Genomic DNA, 19,675 nt, shown 5'->3' with positions numbered 1-19,675 from the left:
AAATTGAAAGACCACATATATGCCTTTTGATCTGTACTTTGTGTGTTCATATGTGTATACAAGAATATTTCTAAAATAGGTCATCACAAAGCAGACTGGGCCACTTAGCACTTTACTAACTCCATATTATCAGAGATTGAATTTGAAAGCATTTTTAATTCTCCTTACTTTGTCATTGATTTCCAGTGTTGACTATATCTGTGCAATGAATAAGTGTTTTAGCTTAGAATCAATTTGAATATTTATTTCTCTGTGTATTCTGTACATTGCCAGCCCCATTTGTAGCTGATAGACACTGGATAATGAGTGGAAAGTTTGAATGAGATGTGCCTTTGCTCCTGTTCCTTCCTACCTCCCTGTCTTCTGGTTAATTCAGGTCTGAATGGCTTGTTAGTAACCAGGAGCTAAATTTAATGTTAATCCGGGGTCATGTTCTGGTCCAGACATTTGAGGCTCAGCTTCTCTCACCATGCATGATACACATAGTCATCAGGCTGCTCCCTTCTCGGATGAAATGCAGCAGCCCAGAAAGCACCACACTCCAGTGGGCAGAAATATTGGTGAGGCTGTACAGAGCAGATCAGATTGCAGCTACCTTAAAGTGTTTGCTAATGGAAACTCTGGCGAAGGCAGCATTTTAAATAATATGTAGAATCAGCATGCTGTCTCTAAAACATGTTGCAGCATTTATTAGCAAGGCATGAGCTAAAGTAAGCTCCCATTAAAAAAAAAAAAATCTTTGTAATGATTAGTAAGGACCCTGTATAATTTAAGGTATTCTTTGGAGTTTATAAATATGGCCTCATAAAAAGCGTGAATATAAGGGAACTGTGACTTTAAGTCATTAGAAGCCCAGTGGTTTGATAAAATAACAGGAAACAGACAATTTATTATGAGCAGTCTCAGTAGCTCTGGATTATCTATAAAACTTTTACGGCCTTCCCCAAGTGGCAAGAAGCCATAAAACTTGCCTGAATGAGGGACTTGTTAATTTACTTGTTAAAGCAAATTAAAAATTTATAAGTGCTTTTAGGTAAATGAGATCTTCTCTCATTGCTGCCCTTGCGGGGCCCTAGAGTCCTAGGAGGGGAGAGTGGCTATGCTCAGACACCACTGCAGAACAATAAAAGCTATTAAATTGTTCTAGTTTATTACAACAGAGCCCTGCAGCTGTTGCCATGGCTAGCTGTGGGGTACCAGTAGTTGACAGCCAGGGAATTTCACTAGGTTTTCTGCCTTGAAGAAAAAAAAAAAAAAAAAAAAAAGTAGGTGGCAGGGAGAGAGGGATGATTTTTTTTACCTTTCCAATTCTTTAGCAGTTGGTGTTATAGACCATGTCTTCCTTGACCTCATGAACCCAGAGGTTTTAAACTACTTTTTCCTATTCTCAAATGTGTTTTGCTTTAATTCCATAGGTTGTTCATACTGTAAATTCTTACTCATCATCATGAGTTTTAGCCAGTAAGCCATGGACAAAAGCCTAGGCCTTAGAGTATTTCCGAACGCTCACCAACATTTCTTCAAAACAAAACAAAACAAAACTCTCCCCCCGCCGCCCCACCTTATCTAGCATGGAAATTAGGAGAAAGAGGTAAGAAAGGGAATCCGGTACATGTTCTTGTGTATTCAACTTCCAAAATTGTGTATAATTATTATTTTTTGTGGAATCTGAAGTTTAAAGATAAATTTTCATGTACTCTCACCTTTGGATGAAAATTTCAACTTAGATTAAAATTCTTGGTTTTAAACATATTCCTTCATTTTTTTCTGTTTTTCACTTGACAGATTTCTTCTAGAAGTAACCCTGGAGTAGCAGGTTTCTGATTAGTGACTTTGGCTGGTGGGGATCCTCTTGTCCTTGCCTTTCTTGGACCTGCTTCACCATAAATGGTCTGCTCCCTGTCCTAATGATGGCAAGGATTCTGGGAAATAGGAAGTAGCAAATTCTTTCACACAGATCAGAAATTTTAATTTAGGAAGACCTTTTGCATTTATAGGGCAGAAATATTTGTTCTATCTCAATTACAGACCCTGTCTAATGTTAAATAAAAAGGGTGGATATTTCACAATTATGTTTAAATTTCAAAGATCTCTCTAGAAAAATCGGATCTGCAAACACTTTTTTCTGGTAATATTTCCAGTCACTGCAGTGGAAAGATACATTTCATTAGCTTTAAGAACAGAAATTATGAAAAGGTGTAATTTGAACAAGTGTTTGTTCTTCTGCAGTATTCACCTTTCAGTTATTTACATATATATCCATACCACTCATCTGGATTTCATCTGAAACTATGTTTGAAAAGCATATTGGTGGCAAGTAAAGTGTCACAGAAAATTGGGGGTTAAAGGAAAAGCAGCAAAAATGGCATATATATATATTTATATTTATATATTTTTAAAATGGTATTCCAGGGTTTTAGAAGATGTCAACTTTCAAACAAGAAGATTTTATAAGATTAAAATGTGCTTCAATGGTGACTCTCTTCTCTGGTGACCATCTTGAATATTTTAGAAATATCAGTGTACAGTACCTCTGTGTGCTTATTCTAAGTCTCACTGAACTTCATGATCCCCTTAGTGTTTTGAATTGTAATGTCTTTTGGAGTCTCTTATCTTCACAGTGTTAGCAAAAATGCTTGGTTATATCCATCTTTTCACAAATTATCTCTGTGCATGTATATTTTCTGGGTTTTGTCTGATGTCCTACAGATGGAACTTTGAGTGGAGCTTAAATAGACCTCTTCTTACTGTATTACCCTGTAGACTTGACCACAAAGTCTGTGGAAGTAGAGGGTCATAATGGCTCTCTACTTTCGTTCAAGAGGAGCAGAGTACAGAAAAAGTTGATAAATTTTAAAAGCTTTGAGTAGGAAAAGAAAATGACATTGTGCCACAGGTCAATTGCTGAGGAGCTAATATAGTTTATGAGGAGATCCATGAAGAACTTTGTTACAATAGGGCAGTAAAGTGTTGTGGTACTCAGGAACAGCTATGATGATAAAGTTTTTACAGGAAAATAGCAATGTTTAAAAATACTTGTTTTAAAAGAGTTCATGTCAGAAATTTAGTGTATATGCTCACTTGTTAGTAATATTGATATGTGTTGTGTAATGATTGCTTAATTGCTAATTTTCCTATGCTAATTGATGTTTTTCTATAAAACTAAATTCTTTAGCTCTTTACATTTATTGAATACCATCTGGCTTATGAATTTTCATAAGAAGTGCCAAAAAAAAAAAAAAAAGGTACAGATACCTCCCCCACCATCTTTCTCCTAAATAGGCAGTGAATATGTATCCATAAAGACTTTTCAGGGTGTCTTGAGAGATTTTTTTTTCTATAGGACTAAAAAAATCATTCCACTAAAAATATTTTCTTTCTCTCCCTACTTGAATTTTCTTCCCGTGGTGGAAGGCATGACTAGTTATTCCATGGCTAAATATATCCTCTTATTCATTTTAGAAATTGTCTCCATATTATTGCTCTGGATTAGTATTGGACAAATGTTACATTTAACATACTGTGTTTTTCCTGACTGTTAGGAAAAATCCCAAACTTATTTTGTATTTTTTTTAAAAAAAGATTCATATATTTATTTACTCATACCAATTTTAAGATATCATTAAACTTTTGTATAGTACCAAAGAACTATGGAGTAAGAGACCCATACAGTCTTTTTACTTTGCAATGTTTAAACTTTTTAGATATGTAGATAGTTCTGGTATTATAGTTTCTTTGCTTAGATTACATGTACATTGTCTTAGTCTGCTTGGGCTGCTAGAACAAAATACTGTAGACTTGGGTAGCTTACAAACAACATAAATTTATTTGTCACAGTCTTGGAACCTGAAAAGTCCAAGATCAAGGCTCAGGCAGATTTTGTGTTTGCCGAAGGCCTGCTTTTTGGTTCATAGATGGCCTACTCCTCCCCTTATCTCACATGGTGGAAGGCCTGACAGAGCTCTGCCGGGTTTCTTTTGTAAGGACACAATCCCACTCTTGAGACTCTACCCTTATGATCTAATCACCTTCCAAAGGCCCCCCACCTCCTAATATCATCACATTTCGGATTAGGTTTCAACATATAAATTTGAGAAGGATTCAAACATTCAGCCTGTAGTATACATATACAAATATTTATATTATAGACATAAGCACTAGAATTTAGCAGGGCTTTTTTGACAAGTATGCTAGTCTACATGCTTTTCTACTTTTTTCCTCTTTAATAATCATACACTAAATACTCAGAACTAAGCGTAACAGTTAAGTTATAAGCTAGCCAGGAACTGCTTGACACATGTAGATTTTGGATAAGTAAAAATAACTTCAGTTGATTAGAGGCTTTTTTTTTCTTTAACCTCATCATTTAATTAATCTAAATTTCTTGAGATTGCTAAGTAAATGAAATTGTATTTTCACTTGCTTGTCAGAGCCTAATGTGATATACACAAAAACCTGTATTAAAGAGTGTTTCCATTATTAGTCATTCTGTGAATAAATTTAAGATAGTTCTATAGAATTTAGTTTCTAGGTTAATACATTTAATACATTAAGGTTCAGCCACTTTTTATATTGGTTATTTATAATGGAGAGATAGGTTCATAAAAATAACCAAAATGGGATGGCATTTTCTTTTTTTTTCTATTACAAAGTTAATTAGTTATAGCTAAATTGCTAACTGCTTACCCCCAAATATTAAGTCACTAAATTACAAAATGTTAGATTTGTAATTTGCCTAGAAGAACAGACATACTGCAATTGGTTATGACATGTCTGCATTACCCATGAATGATAATGATACCCCAGAGGGTAGCATAGTATTGTGGAGTAATAGAGATTCTGGGATTAAAGGCCTGCCTGTGAATCCTAATTCCACCTTTCTGTTTTACCTTGGGTTAACATGGGCCTACACTTACTTAGCCTTAAAATGGTAATTATTATGTATGTGTGCTTCACAGGTTGTTATGGTAAGAATCTGTATATTAGTGTAGCATATTGTTGTCACTGCTCAAGAGCAGTGAACAGAGCATTCTGCGAAGGACCAGGGATCATATTCTCCACTGCTCTCTCTGTGTCTTTGTTTGGGTCATTCATCTCTGAATTTTAGTTTTTATCTGTAAAAGGATTTACTTTGCTTCTTACCTCAGAAGATTTATGTGATGATTAAATTAGGTAAATTATGTACAATTATTGGAAAATTGTAGAACAGCAAACACATGTATACAGCATTGTCATAAAAATGAAAGCAGCTTCATGGTCACGCTGTCTTAACCTGCCAGGTCTGGGAATGGGATACATCCACTTGTCCCCATAGTTCTGTGATTGTTGCCTTTATATGTCACTACAGTGAGTGAGAAGTATAGGATATTTTTGACAAGTTGAGTCAAAAGTTACCTGTTATTAAACAAACACATCTTTTTTTAGTAATAGCTCAATGAGAGTTTCTGTTATACACCAGAGGGCTAATGTGACATGGGTTTTGTGTGTGTGTGTGTGGGGGGGGGACACCTAATTAGACAATTGTATCTGTTCTTAAATTGCAAATGTGTGTACATCAGAGCCATCATAAGAATAAATTTAAGTCTGATAGTGTACAAGGTTTCAGTATACATTGGTGAAATATCCTGCTGATTGCTGATTGAAAACAGTTGTTAATTCTCTACTTCACTAAATTCAGAGTGGAAAAACTTTCCTTAATAAAGAACAGATTGAGGAGATCCAAGACCTTACTGTGTGGGAATTAATGGCAGATGCATATACTGGTAGTTAAAATGTTTCATTAGATGTTAATGTCTTGCTGTGTTTTTAATTGTTCAGGAATTAGCCTCCAGAATATTAAAACCATCTGTTTGTTATCATGATGAAACAGAATGCTTAAATAGTTATTAATTTGTGTTTCTTGTCTTTTTTTTTTTCTTTTTTTGTTTTCAGGGATAATCTGTAAAACTTTGATCTGTTCGGAGTTTAGGGAATTTGGAATGTGAAAGTGAAAAATAATTTTAAAACATGCTAATGTCCCAAATAACTGTAGTTTTTTCCCCCCCTACCTGCTGTGCACATTTTATGTGTATTCTTTTTTACATTTTTAAAGTATCTTTTTACAAGATATCAAAATGAACATAGAGCTGGTTTTATAGTTGATTTAAACTGTAAGACCACCCTTAGAACATGCTGATTATTTTACATTCAAGATCAAGAAAGAATTAGCCATTTGGAGTGATGAAGGTATGCTAAGAATTTAAATTCTAAGGACATGTACCTCCTCCAATACTCTGTAGCTCTGTATAACAGCTCACAGCTATAGTCCTTGTAGAATCAGGCTGGCATTGGTTCTCGTCTGCCTCAGCTGTTGTCTGCCTTTTGTGACTTTGCTCAGATTATTTTGTATTTTTCAGCTTTGGTTTTTCCATCCGTAAATTGGGAAGTGCAATTTAATTTACAAAGTTTTTGTGATTCTTAGATATAATCTGAAGATTGCTTATTTGTTCAGTATAGTAAGCCTAGTCATTGCTTTCTTTCTTGGTCACATGGAACCAGTGAGGTATTTTGGGTATGATGGAGAGTATATGTTAGCACTATAGCTGCAAGAGCCAGGAGCAAACTCTTCATTTACTAGCCTTTGCCTCTGTGTTGATAATCAAATATTGGTGCGTTTAAATTTTTATGCTCAAATTGAAAACCTCAGCTTGTGTCATCTAATCTCTAGTTAACTGCCATACACACACACACACACACACACACACACACACACACACACACAATGGAGAAAACTAATCTACCTTTTGCATGGATCCCAATTTATGTTTCTAAGAAGCCTAGTAGTAGCTATCTTTTCATCTCTGAGTTTAGTTTAAAAAACTGTCAAATTATTTTTTTACTAATTTATGTAAATCAGCTAAAATCATGCCAAATTTGTTGAAAAGCCTGAGTTTCCGATTCAGGTTCCTTAGAGGCCAGGCAGATGATGTAAATAAGTGATGCAAGACAATGTAGGATGTAGGGGCCTTTAATTCAGCTAATGCTCCTATTTCCAGTGGAATGTGCTGGTACTGGAGGTCGCACAAACCATTACTTTATGGTGTGGAAAAAAAAAAGCATACCATCTGCGGCCATGCTACCCTGAACAAGCCTGATCCTGTCTGATCTCAGAAGCTAAGCAGGGATGAGGCTGGTTAGTACTTGGATGGGAGGCCACCTAGGAAAACCAGGTACCATATTTTTTTAAAAAAGAATAATAATAAAAAATAAAAAAGGGATTGTAAGCTGACAAGGTCCTTGCAATCTGTGAGGTTAACCAAGGGTTATCTTGCCTAAAACAAACAGACAAACAAACAAACATTACACCTCCCTAGAAAGTACTTTCTATTTAAAAATTTACTCAGAAGAATATATTTATTTCTATAACCAATTAGGTTTCCTTTATAAATGATGTTGTTATTAACAAATCAGTATTTGGAAGTACACATGTTTAAATATTTCTGCCTTTGTGTGTAATATGTTGGAAAAGGTTTTTGCTGGATCAATTTTTAAAAATAAGGACTTTTTAAAGCACTTGTTAGAAGGTAAAATACATAGGATTTTAAATGCTTCATTTTAACCAAATTACTTAAAAGTGGCAATCTCATCAATAAGCATGTATAATACTAAGAGAGCTATTAACTTCTCTTGCTAGTGGTTTTTGACCTTTTACTGAACAAGTACTTTTAAAATTCTCAAATGCCAGGATGAAGAGTTATTAAACTAACTAATTATATGCCACTTTTCATTTTATAATCTTATAACCTGACTATCTAAAATATCTTAAATTAGCTATGATCACTGTTTCAGGAACAAAATTAGCAATAGCACTTTTTGAAGAATGGCTGATTTTTGAATGATCACAAAGCCCACAAGTACACTAGGGTACATGCTGCTTTTCATGCTACAGCTAAGCTTTCGAGCTCTTTGTATTGGCCAATTTTAGAAGACTAGCTTTTTATGATGCAGTCACACTTTGTTCATAGCTCCAATGGCCATTTTGTGGGAGATTTTATAGTCCAACTTACATGCTGTAGACCTTAAAAGTTAATGCATACTGATTAATTAAACACATTTATTGAGCATTTAATAAATTCTAGGGACTGTTTCAGAATCTGCAGATACAACATTTAACAAAACAGATAAAAATCCTGCTTTTTCTGAAATTTATAATTTAGTAGTGGTGTAGGTGAGGGGTCAGGAGTTGGAGGAGACAGAGAACAAATAAAATAAGTAAAATATATACTACATTGCAATATATTAAGTAGAGGCAAAATTACAATTATAAGTAGGATAATCAAGGAAGTCCTCATTGAGAAAATGACATTTAAATAAAGATCTAAAAAAGGGAGATAGTAAGTCTTGTGCCCTCTGAGGGCTGAACATTTCAGACAGACAGTACAGCAAGTGCAAAGGCCCTGAGGCGAGAACATGCTTGGCTTATTTTAGGAACAGTAATGAAGCAAATAAAATTGTTACAGAGTGAGCAAGACAGAGTAGTAGAAAATGAGATAAAGACATAATGGGGAAACAAGATGGAGTTGGGCTACCTTGTTGTTAGGCCAATCTAAAGAACTTGGTCTTTACTCTGAAGGTATTGGAGAGATTCTGAAAAATTTTGAGAAGAATAAGGACATTGACTTACATTTTTATAGGATTACTCTCTCTCCTTGGAAGATGCATGGATGTAGCAGGCAAGAGCACAGGCAGGCAGATCAGATAGAAAGGTTATTGTCATGACTCAGGCAAGAGACAATGGTAGCACTGAGCAGAGCGGTAACTGTAGAGAGGAAGAAGATTTTTGCCTAAGCAATTGGAAAGGTGAAGTTTCTATTAATAACAATTGGCAACATTGAGAATATTGCTTTTAGTCATCTAAGTGAAATTGTAAGATGCAGCTTGATTAGAAGACTGAAATTTTGGAAAGAGATTAGGGCTAAAGATACAAGTTAGGCATCATCAGCACATAGGTAGTATTTAAAAGCATGAAATTATCATGCTCATCTCATGCTAGATGAGATTATCATGGGTAGTGAATGTAGACAGAGAAAAAGAAGAGGTCCAAGGACTGAGCCCTGGGGAACCTACCTTTAAGAGTTGGAAGGATGTCCACCATACTTAACAGGAGACTGATAAGAAGTTACCAGAGAGATCAGAGGGAAAGCAGGAGTGAGGCAACTGCTTCAAAGATGAGGAGTGATCACTTGTATCAGATGGTGCTAGTAGATAGATCAGTAAGGTAAGGCTTGACAGTGACTACTAGGTCTCACATTTATAGCTTGTTAATGATCTGGTACTGCCTTTAAAGCCAGGCAAGGGGTCCTTTTGCCCTGAATCCTGCTCTGGTCCTCTCTAAACCATGCCCCTTCAGAGAGTGGAAGAATTCAAAAGACCAAGGACATGCCTACTCGGAGCTCACTACTCTCATTCTGTACCATACTACTGATTATCTGGGACTTCAGTTCCTAGCCCAGATATCCTCAATTTGGCTTTTAGTGTTTGTTTCCTAGTTCATCGTCCTGAGAGCAGACTGCACCACAGCTGCACATATGCCCAAGACTGAATTGGGGGGATGGCAAGTGGGAGGAAGATAAGGTGGGAGACGTGGATGCAATCTGGAGGTTGGGCTGGGATGTTATCACATGTGCAGGTGAGGCTTCTTGAGATGTGGGACAAAACTATAGATGGGAAGAGAACAGTAGGCCAGGGCTTGACTCTTCTGCACTGTCACATTCCATCAAGAAACTTCAAGGAATACAGAACTCTAAATTAAAACCTGGTTTGTGTTGTCTTTATAAGCATTCATTTAAGCAAGATCTGAGACTAAGACGCATTCATGTAACACAAAATTAGCTTGATTTACATCTTTAACTATTGAGACACAAGTTTTGGGGTCTCTTCCCCCGAGCTCTGCATATGCTTTTGATGGCCTGTTGTTGAGTTTGAGGAGCAATTTCATGCATGTGGGGACAAAAGTCTCACAAGATCAGGTTAAACAGAGAATGGGAGGAGGAGAATTAGAGATGCTGAACAAAATGTTTTCAAGAAATTTTTGTAATAGGAATGAAAAAAGTGAAAGACAGCTGGATTTCTTTGTTTTGACTTGCTTCCTTGTCTTCTCTTCTAAGATGGGAACAATAACCAAGATGTTTGTGCTCTAAAGGAAAGGATTATATTCGTTTGCTAGGGCTGCAATAACAAAATAGCACAGAGTTGGTAACTTAAGAAACAGAAATTTATTTTGTCATAGTTACGGAGACTCGAAGTCCAAGATCAAGATGTTGCTAGGTTTGGCTTCTCTTAGGGCCTCTCTCTTTGCCTTGTAGTTGGCCGCCTTCCTACTGTGCTCTCATGTGGCTTTTTCTCTGTGCATGTGCATTTTTGGTGTCTCTCCCTACATTTCAATTTCCTGCTCTTAGAAGGACATCACTCAGATTGGATTTGGGCCCTCCCTAATGAGCTCATTTCAAATCACTTATCTTTTTAAAGTCCCTCACCCCAAGTTCAGTCACATGCTAAAGTAATGGAAGTTAGGGTTTCAGCATAGGAGTTTTAGGTGGGCACCATTTAGTCTGTAATAGGAATCTTAAATATTCTAGAACACGCATTTGTAAGACCTGTCCCACCTATGAAATATCTGTGGCTTTTCAAAAAAGTGTAAATGTAGTGCTTGCTAATAATCCACTTTATTTTTGTCCTCATGGAAGTAATGTAGCCTACCTAGTATGAAATAGTCACTAGTTGATGCTAAGTTTAGTGATATACAGGTTGCTAAATGCTATAGACTGAATCATGCTCCCACCCCCCAATTTCAAATGAAATTCATGTATATTTGGGGTAAGGAGGTAATTACTGTTGAATGAGGTCATAAGAGCAGGGCCCTGATAGTATTAATGTCCTTTATTAGAAGAGATACTAGAGATCCAGCTCTCTCTCCCCTTCCTGTTCCTGTGAGTCTGCAAGCCAGTAAGTAAGTTCTTACTAGACACTGTGCTGGGACCTTGATCTTGTACTTCTAGCTTCCAGAACTTTGAGGAAATTTCTGTTGTATAAGCCACCAAGTTGTGGTATTTTGTTATGGTAGCCTGAACCACCTAAGACATTAAGATACTTATGGGTGGAGATGGACCCTTAGCCTTGATGAAAGCTTTTTATTGGATTTGAAATGGAAAGAGGCAAGTTGGAAAGAAGTCTGTTGTCAAAATTCATATCTTAAGGTTTTTGATAGCTTGCAACTAAAGTGATTTCGTAAAGTAATATCACAACTAATTCTAGATGATCATAATCTTTCAATTAAAATGAATAGCCAGTAAGTATATGGATTAGAGAAGAACACACCTTTCCTGGAAATAAGATTTTAAAACTTGTTATTATGGTAAGTTTAAAATGTATATGCAAATACAGATCATAGTGAAATAAACCCCCATGTTTTTATTATCCAACGTCATCAGTTAAGACATGGATAATCTTGTTTCTTCTGTATCCCTACCCCTCCTCCACATTACACACACAAGCTTATTCTTATATCAGGAGGCATGTGTTGTCTGGTTTTCTCTCTTTTTTTTTTTTAAATAATTTTAAGAGATACTGATACTTGATTCTTTGTTTATTTTTTTCATTTTCAGAAGGTTTTCCAAAGGTAACCAATGAAGTATTTATTTGTTCATTTATTGTTTTCTTATAATTATATACTTGTATATTTAAACATGTCGGATATGCTTCAACTCATCGTGTTATTATGATATTGATACTCGAATTGTCCCATCTTAGCGGGAGCACTTAAAATTGGTTCCCCAGTCCCTTTGACATGGTGTTTCTAGGATAAGTGTGCCAGACTCGTCTTAGATATTTCCTTCGTCTGATTTCAATTGGCTATTTTTTAATGGTAGAATGGGAAAAACAAAAGACTGTAAAGTATTTTATGTTGGAGGATGATGGTTATTTTAAAGAATGCTCGGCCATATAAAAAGTTGTTTAAAAACATGTTTTCTTATAGAAAAATGTAAGTTTTGTGTATTATTTTTATGTATTCATCCTTGCTAACCAAATAATATTGTCTCAGAGTTTCTTTTTAATAATCAAAAATCTCAGAAACTGTATCAAAGCAGTCAAACATTTCTTCATCAAATTATTTTTGCATTGCATATGTGTATTGTGTATGAATTTAGGAGCCTATTTGAAAACAGATTTATCTTGTAGTCCGCGGTCAAATCCGAGGAATGCCAAACACCTTCTGTTCATTCAGACTTTTCTCTTTAATATCATTTTTGTATATATCTTTCTCGTCTGTAGTTTAGGCTTCATTTTTATTAAAGAATAAAAGAAAGTCAAGTACATTATCATGCCTTTTCTCACTGTAATTCAACCTAGAAATAGTAGCCAAGTTGTAGATAGAGATAGTTGTTACGTATCAAGCATTGCTTTTTTACACTCCCATTCTTTTCTCTTCGCATTATTAAGTTATGAAGAAATAGTATCATAATAGCCTCTTGGCCAAATCATAGAGAGTAGAATTTTGATTCTCTTGATAAGCTGTAGAATAGTAAATTCTGTTATCTGGGTTGAGTGTGTCTATTGGAAAGATATGAGAGTTGGTCAGATTGTTCTTGATTGCCTTAATTGCTTCTCGTTTATGTTCACGATGACTATGTAGTTAGATTTATCTTGGCTTTTTTCCTCATCAGATTGATCTTGACTTATTTTCTTCTTCTTATTTTATTAACTTTAGCTTTCAGTTTTTTCCTACTGCTATGAAGTCCACTGAACCCCATTAAATCTTGAATAATATATGTGATGGGCAAATGGAAGTGCTTCAATAGTTTTAAATTTTAAAACTATTATCTGTGCCATACCCCAAGTGTTTATTTGGAAACGTCACTGACACATATAAGTGACACTTAAAAGTCCAGGCATATTCATGAATCCTATCTTATTTTCCATCAATAAAACTTGCCTAATTCTATCAGAGTCATTTTATAATACATGAATTTATCACAAAAAGGAGAGGCAATTTCTCCTTTCTTGCCTTTGTAAATCCACTGTGGTAGGCAGAATCCCAAGATGGCCCTCAAGGTATTTGTCCTTGTTTACTCCCATGATTAGATTTTTACATGACCTAGTTGACTTTCAGAAAGTGAGTGAGCCTGATCTAATCTGGCAAATCCTTAACAGAAACCCTGACTCTATCTGGAGTAAGGGATTAAACCGATGGGATCTTTTACTTTTTATTGAAATATAAGTTACATAGCATAAAATCCATTCGTTGTAAGTGTACAATTTAATAAATTTTAGTAAATTTATAGAGTTGTGCAGCCATTACCATACTCCAATTTTAGAACTTTGCCATCACCTCAAAAGTTTACTTTGTGCCCACTTGCAAATTGATGGACTCATATTCTTGTGAAAAAATTCTGTTAGATTTTATTTTTAATTCAAATTATTATATTTCATCAGATTTTTTGCAGCTCTTTTAACTAAGAATATCATTCCATATTTTTCCTTTTTTCCTATTATAATCAGATTTGGGCACAGATTAGTTTTATATATGAATCAAATTTTGTTAAAATTAAAAAAACTTTAAAATTATTCAATTATGATTTTGATAGTACCACCAAAAAATAATGTTTACTACTACAATTTAGAAATCTACCTATTGTTTTTATAATTTTAATATATGAATGTGCATATTTTAAAATGATAATTACATTATATATTATCACATTATGATTACATAATGGTATCTCATTATTTCCATTTTTGGTTTTGATTTTCATCATTTTTTATTCTTAGATTTATAAGAGGTTTTTTTTTTTATCTCTTTGCAAATTTTACTCCTATTTTTACTCTATTAATTGTACAGTATTTTAATTTCCCAATTGATTATGTAATTCTCATTTTTAGAATTTTCTTGCTATAATTTTTCCTATAGTTGCTTTATCTTGTATCTTTTTGTCTTTTTTGATCTCTAAATTAGGCGATTTATTTCTATTATTTTTCATTTAATAGAAAATAAATGAATTAATCTCTCACATAGATTTTACAGGTCCTGTAAGTTTTTTAACTTATATGTTTTTAATTTTCATTTTTAAAATACATATGGTGTATTTGTGGTTTTCTCTTTGACTCAATTATTATTGTGGAGAAAAACTTTTAAAATATCTTTTAAAAAGATTTTTAAAAATCTCTAGGTGATATGACTATTTAGACTAAAATATCTTCATTAATTTTCATCAGAGAGAAGGCTGTTTATGTTACTTCTATGATTTGAAATTTATTCTGATATTTCTTTGTGACTTAATACATCTTCAGTTGGTGGTAATGTCCCATGGATGCTTTAAAAGGTATGGTCTCTGCAAGTTACCAATATTTACTGTATTTTGCCTAAGTCAAACTGAGTTTTTTAACCTCTAAGTCCTTTCTTACTGTTTTGTATTCTTGATCCCTGTTTAGTAGGATGCTAAAATACCCCAGCTTCTGTTGATTTCCTTTATTACTTAAACTATTTTTTACCTTATCTACTGGCCTATCAAGGTTTATAACTTATTTCTTTAATTTAAAATACAGAAATATAAAAGTTGAAGATTGTACCTTTTATCACTATAAAGTTACTATCTTTAACATGATTTCATCTAGCCATTTATTTGTAATATTTTATCTTTTATCTTTTTAATTTAGGAGTCTTTTATGACTAACATGTTTTTTATAACTAACAATGTTTTTTCTATTCAACTTTGTCATTTATAATAGTTATTTCCTGTTAGCTCTTTTTAATATGTCAGTTTTTTTCATTTTCTTTAGTTTGGTTCTGTGTATCTCATCTGAAATACCTTTTGAAGCCTCAGGAATAAAATAGTTCAGGTGCTACCCAATCTATGAAACTTCCTCCATTTGTGGACAGGTATTTTTTGAAAAAACAAAACATTTTTATAAGATTAAATACTTGCTGCTTTGATGTTAGTGAAGGTGTATTACAAAATTTCATTGAATGAAAGAAGATTCTTTGCTTATTGGCACATTTTAAAAACCTTGTATAGAGTTCATTTAGATCTCTGTAGGAGAACTCAGCAGTCTGAGATAGGATTTATGTTGCTTTGAGGAACCAAATCTGAGGTAAGAGATGACTTTTGGATGCTCTTCTGGATTGTATTGCATAATTCACATCATTCATTTTGAGTTCCAGGCATAAATATCTTCTTAACATACTTTATCCTTCTATGAATTTTTTTTGAAGAGTTAATGACACCTGCTGAGCAGCTAGCATCTTGTTAGAACTCTTCATACTCAAGTTGATAAGAATGGCATAGTCTGGGTCTCAAACCTTGGCAGATGTGTATGGAATGACTCCACCTTCACTTAGTCCAGGGTGATGGGACTTTGTTATATGTTTATTAATAGTGATAAAACCATGGATTGTTATTTTCCTAATTAGCCCTTGATAATAGTTAAGTCTGTAATGAGATCACAGTTTGAGAGATTGGAGAATATATTGTTGATAGTAGAACCTAATAAAAAATGAAATGGCTTCTTATATTTTAAAAAGATGTTAATCTTATTGATAAAATTATCGCCATTTATGCTAGATACCAGTGTCCTTTCAATTCATCTGTTTTGTTTTAATTCCAATGGCTGAAAATATAATATTCTAATGGGAAGAAACTTCTGGTACTCGAAAGTGAATTACAGTAATTTTTAAATAAATGAGGTCCTGAAGTATCTACAGGGTGATATAGTAAGAAATCACATTTCATCAGAGCAAAAGCTTTACTGTAACAGCTGCCGTGGATGCTAGGAGAAATCAATGTAAGCAGATCAATTTTCCTTAGGTCCTTAAATGTTTAAGCCAGCACCTGGCCTTTGCATTGTCTCTTGGTTGTAGGTAATAGCTGGGAATTTCAGGTGAAAGATTACAACTTCTGAGTTAGTTATGCTACCCCAAATGATCCATTGGATGGGGCTGAAAATGCCAGTTTTAAATGTATTCATGGGATTAGAAATGAATACTTCTTTTGCCTGAAATCCTGTGGTTTAACTTTAGTACTTACTGTAGTCAATCCATTACTTTGAAATATTGAGCTGTCTGACAGCTTAAAATCCTAAGTTTCCTTTAAACTTGAGCCTGGCTTTGGAGGAAAAAGGAGTAGTGCGGCGTGGATTTTATGTAAGGCTCTCTGGAGAAAATTTGCCGAAGTGCTTTTGCCAGCAGGGCACAGGGAAGGCTAGCAAGCTGCTTGCTCTGCCTTTTTTGGCTTTTGCCCTTAGCCAGAACTTAGTCAGACATTTTATAACAGGGCCACTGGAGGATCTCGTTGAGCTTTGTTGAAGTCATTTCTTTCTATGAAGAAATATGGAAAAAGACCCAAAGGCAAAGTCTAGGTTTTGCTAAGCCAATTGGATATTAGGAAACACCCTCACACCCTTATATCCTAATTCTCTGCTAAATGTTTATTTCTCATCTAAGTTGAAGGACTGAGTTTTTATAAGCATCTCTTGACCAAGTATCACATTTTAAGAGTTCTTTTTTGTGAATGCAGTCAGGTACCACAGATGTATTCAAAATATGTTCTTTGCAGGTATTAAACATGCTGCAGACTCATTATTTCCGTGTTAAATGTAAACATCTAAATGTGTACTAGGAATTAAAATGAAGTGAGCAGTAGGCAGTAGAGATATGGGCTTATTTTCATCCTCGATCTTGTGCCTAATTCTGAGCACATCATTGGCTGTATTTATTTCTGTATCGATACATTGGAGGAAGCTTTACCTACATTTACTTAACTCAGAGATCCAGTTGGATAAGATTTCTGACATTGGTCATGAATTAGGGGCCCAACTCCACATACAGATTTTATCATCAGGACAAATACATATAACAGTAGGCTGTTTTAAACTTGAAAACATATGATACTTATTAAAGGCATTTAATGAAGAGTGATAACACTAGCTAACTCTGAGGGTATATGTTAAAAAACATAGAAAGAGGTCTTCAGAGACCATATTGGAGGATGTACTATCTGAACTTTTACAAAATTTTGACCCGAAAAGCACAGAGAAGTTGAGAATGCGCAGACAGAGGGAAGCTAGAGTGAAAAAGTGGAGGGTGGAAATGGACATGCCATGTTCAAGAAATTGAAAGACAGTGATGTTCATTTTAGGTTAAATCCCCCTTTATTATAAGTATAAAAATGAAAAATTGAAGAGAATGACAATATTCTGAACTTTTTATTTCATAGTAATAAGAAAAGGCTCATATAGCTCGCATCTGAATTAACTGAGAATTAGCAGGTTTAGCAGTAATTTAGAAGGAAACTAAGTACTTAAGGGATCAGGAGGATACAAAGCAAAATTAGCTTTATTTGGGGGGAGGTTCCATTAGAGAAGACTTCTGCAGACCGAGATTTTAGAAGAAAGTGATAAAAGTGGATTTATAGACAGATTGAAAACTAAAAAGAATGTTCTGCATAGTGGGGACCTGGAAGTAGCTGATTAGATTGTATGATCAAAAGTGGGGTCTGAACTGTAGCCTTTAAAGAGGCACATTAAAGGTACGAGAAATCCTAGTACAGATTCATTGTCCATTCATCTTGGTTCATCTTCCACCATGGCCCTAGAGCCACATGAAAACCTGCGGGCAAAACTTGCTACCTATATTACCTGTTCTGCTCCCTCCTGCTCAGAAATATGGGGCTTGTGTTTTGTTTGAGAATTTCCATGTTTCCATCCAAACACCTCTCTTTAATTTTTCTTCATATTTCCTCCCCAAAGGAACTCGTTTCTGAGAAGACCCTAATTATTTTCTCACTTGTTGTTTTCACTGACTTTGCTTTCTGCCTTTCTTCCATCAGGAGTGTCTTTTTTCCTCTCAGTCAGCCATATGAGCTCAATCGCTTTTATTTATTAATTTTTAAATTAAATTTATTGGGGTGACCTTGGTTAATAAAATTGTATAGGGTTTAAGTGTACAATTTAATAAGCCATCATCTGTGTATTGCATTGTGTATTCACAACCAAAAGTTAATCTGCTTTTAAAATCCAAGGCTTCAGAAATCACTTTTCCTCTGAATATCATAGCTGCCTTTTGGTTTTCTTTTAGCATGTGTTTCCATGTGTTGTTATGTTGCAGAAAAGATGCAAAAATCAGACCTGCAAGAAACCAAGCAGCACTCAGAGGTGGAGAATTCAAGTTTATTACTCCAGCGGTCCCAGGGGAGCTAGCTCTCTGAAGATCTGGACCAGGAGCTTAGTTGCAGCATTCCTTATATAGAACTTATTTGGCATGGGCTGAATGGTTTTTGTCCTCTTTGGTTACAAAGAGTGGGAGTTGCTATGGGTTGCAGGCAGTTACAAAGTTACAAAGCATGGAAGTTGCCTGGGGTACAGGCAGTTATATTAGTTGCTTAGAACAAGCAAAAGGGAAGATAAGTCTATGCAGTAAGCATATTTATAGAAGTAGAACAAAGAGCTGATTAGCCTTTTGAGTGAAAATCCTCTTCATTTATACTTGTTTGTCTTGTACTGTCTTTCATTTACTAGATTGAGAACATTGTAAAGAGGCTGTCTCTTGTAACCTGCATTGAATTGCTTGGGGTCTCTGCAAATGTGGTTGTTGATGACATCACAGATAGACTAATCTTCCATTTGTGCGTGACTCAATCTCATATAGACTTATGTGTGCAATTCTGTGTCTTTGTTCATTTTTAATGGAAAATCAGAGCTGGGTAAATGTGTACAACATCCTGAATATGAAAGTCATGGTTGGGTAAATGTGTAGAAACTTCTAAAATGTAAGCTTTGTAAGATGGGAGGTATTTGATTTTTTGGTTTTTTGTTTGTTTTTTTTTTTTTACTTTAGCACCACATCTCCAATGCTTACTACCAAGCCCAAATGTGGGCCTTAATACTATTTGTCGACTGAGTGTTGGCTTAATTTACTTAAGCTGTAGGTCTAAATCTGGTACTTACAAATATCTGGCAAGAGACCTCCAGAATGTTGTTTTGACAAATAGGATCATTAAGTGTCTTACCAGTGGTTAAAGAATAACATCTAGCATCTGGTCATTTTGTCCTAGGATAAGGAAACCTTGTTTTTTCTTCTATTTCTTTGTTTCTTTTTTTCAGAAGAGAACAGAAAAAATAAGGTGGGTATTCACAGTTGATGTAATCTGGTTTTAGCTTATTTAGTGTTTCGGGTCAATTTTTTGACCAAAAAAATCACAATGAAACAGGAAAAAATCTGAGAGAAGATTACTTACCAAGATTTATGAACCTTTGTTAGACTATTTGAGTGTTTATTTAAGGGTTGCTCACTCTTATCTACGTCAGCATTTTATGGTAAAGTTTTGCTTACACCTACCCTCTGTGTTTTTTCTATGACAGCGTGCCTGGCACTATTCAGAAACTGAGAAGAATGTTAAAGATTAGGACCTTAAACTACTCACTTTTGACAAGGCTTAAAGAACAAAGGCAAAGAAACCATCTGGTGAGGAGACCACTGACTCTTTTCCTTACTCTCTTCTTTTTTGCCTTTAGCTCAAGCCTGGACAAAACAGCTGCAGGGACAGTGACAGTGAAAGTGCCAGTGGAGAATCCAAGGGCTTCCACAGGAGCAGCTCCCGGGAAAGGCTCAGTGACGTAAGTATTAAAAAAAAAAAAAAATTCAAAC

General features: G+C 34.8%; 1 protein-coding gene and 1 pseudogene across 6 annotated transcripts in view; both read left to right on the top strand.

Moving 5' to 3' along the window:
* AUTS2 (activator of transcription and developmental regulator AUTS2) overlaps nt 1–19,675 on the top strand; it is a 1,066,702-nt gene that overhangs the window by 446,825 nt on the left and 600,202 nt on the right. For all 6 annotated transcript variants that reach the window (XM_036225385.1, XM_036225386.1, XM_036225384.1 and 3 more), the window contains one exon: nt 19,543–19,644. In XM_036225385.1, coding sequence (XP_036081278.1) covers nt 19,543–19,644 — 102 coding nt within the window. The remainder of the gene's footprint in view (nt 1–19,542; nt 19,645–19,675) is intronic.
* On the top strand, nt 7,102–7,220 carry LOC118607082 (annotated as a pseudogene).

Source organism: Rousettus aegyptiacus, unplaced genomic scaffold (assembly GCF_014176215.1).
Source record: "Rousettus aegyptiacus isolate mRouAeg1 unplaced genomic scaffold, mRouAeg1.p scaffold_m13_p_8, whole genome shotgun sequence".
NCBI lineage: Eukaryota > Metazoa > Chordata > Mammalia > Chiroptera > Pteropodidae > Rousettus > Rousettus aegyptiacus.
The sequence above is the reverse complement of the archived record's forward strand: the minus strand, read 5'-3'. Positions and strand labels throughout refer to the sequence as shown.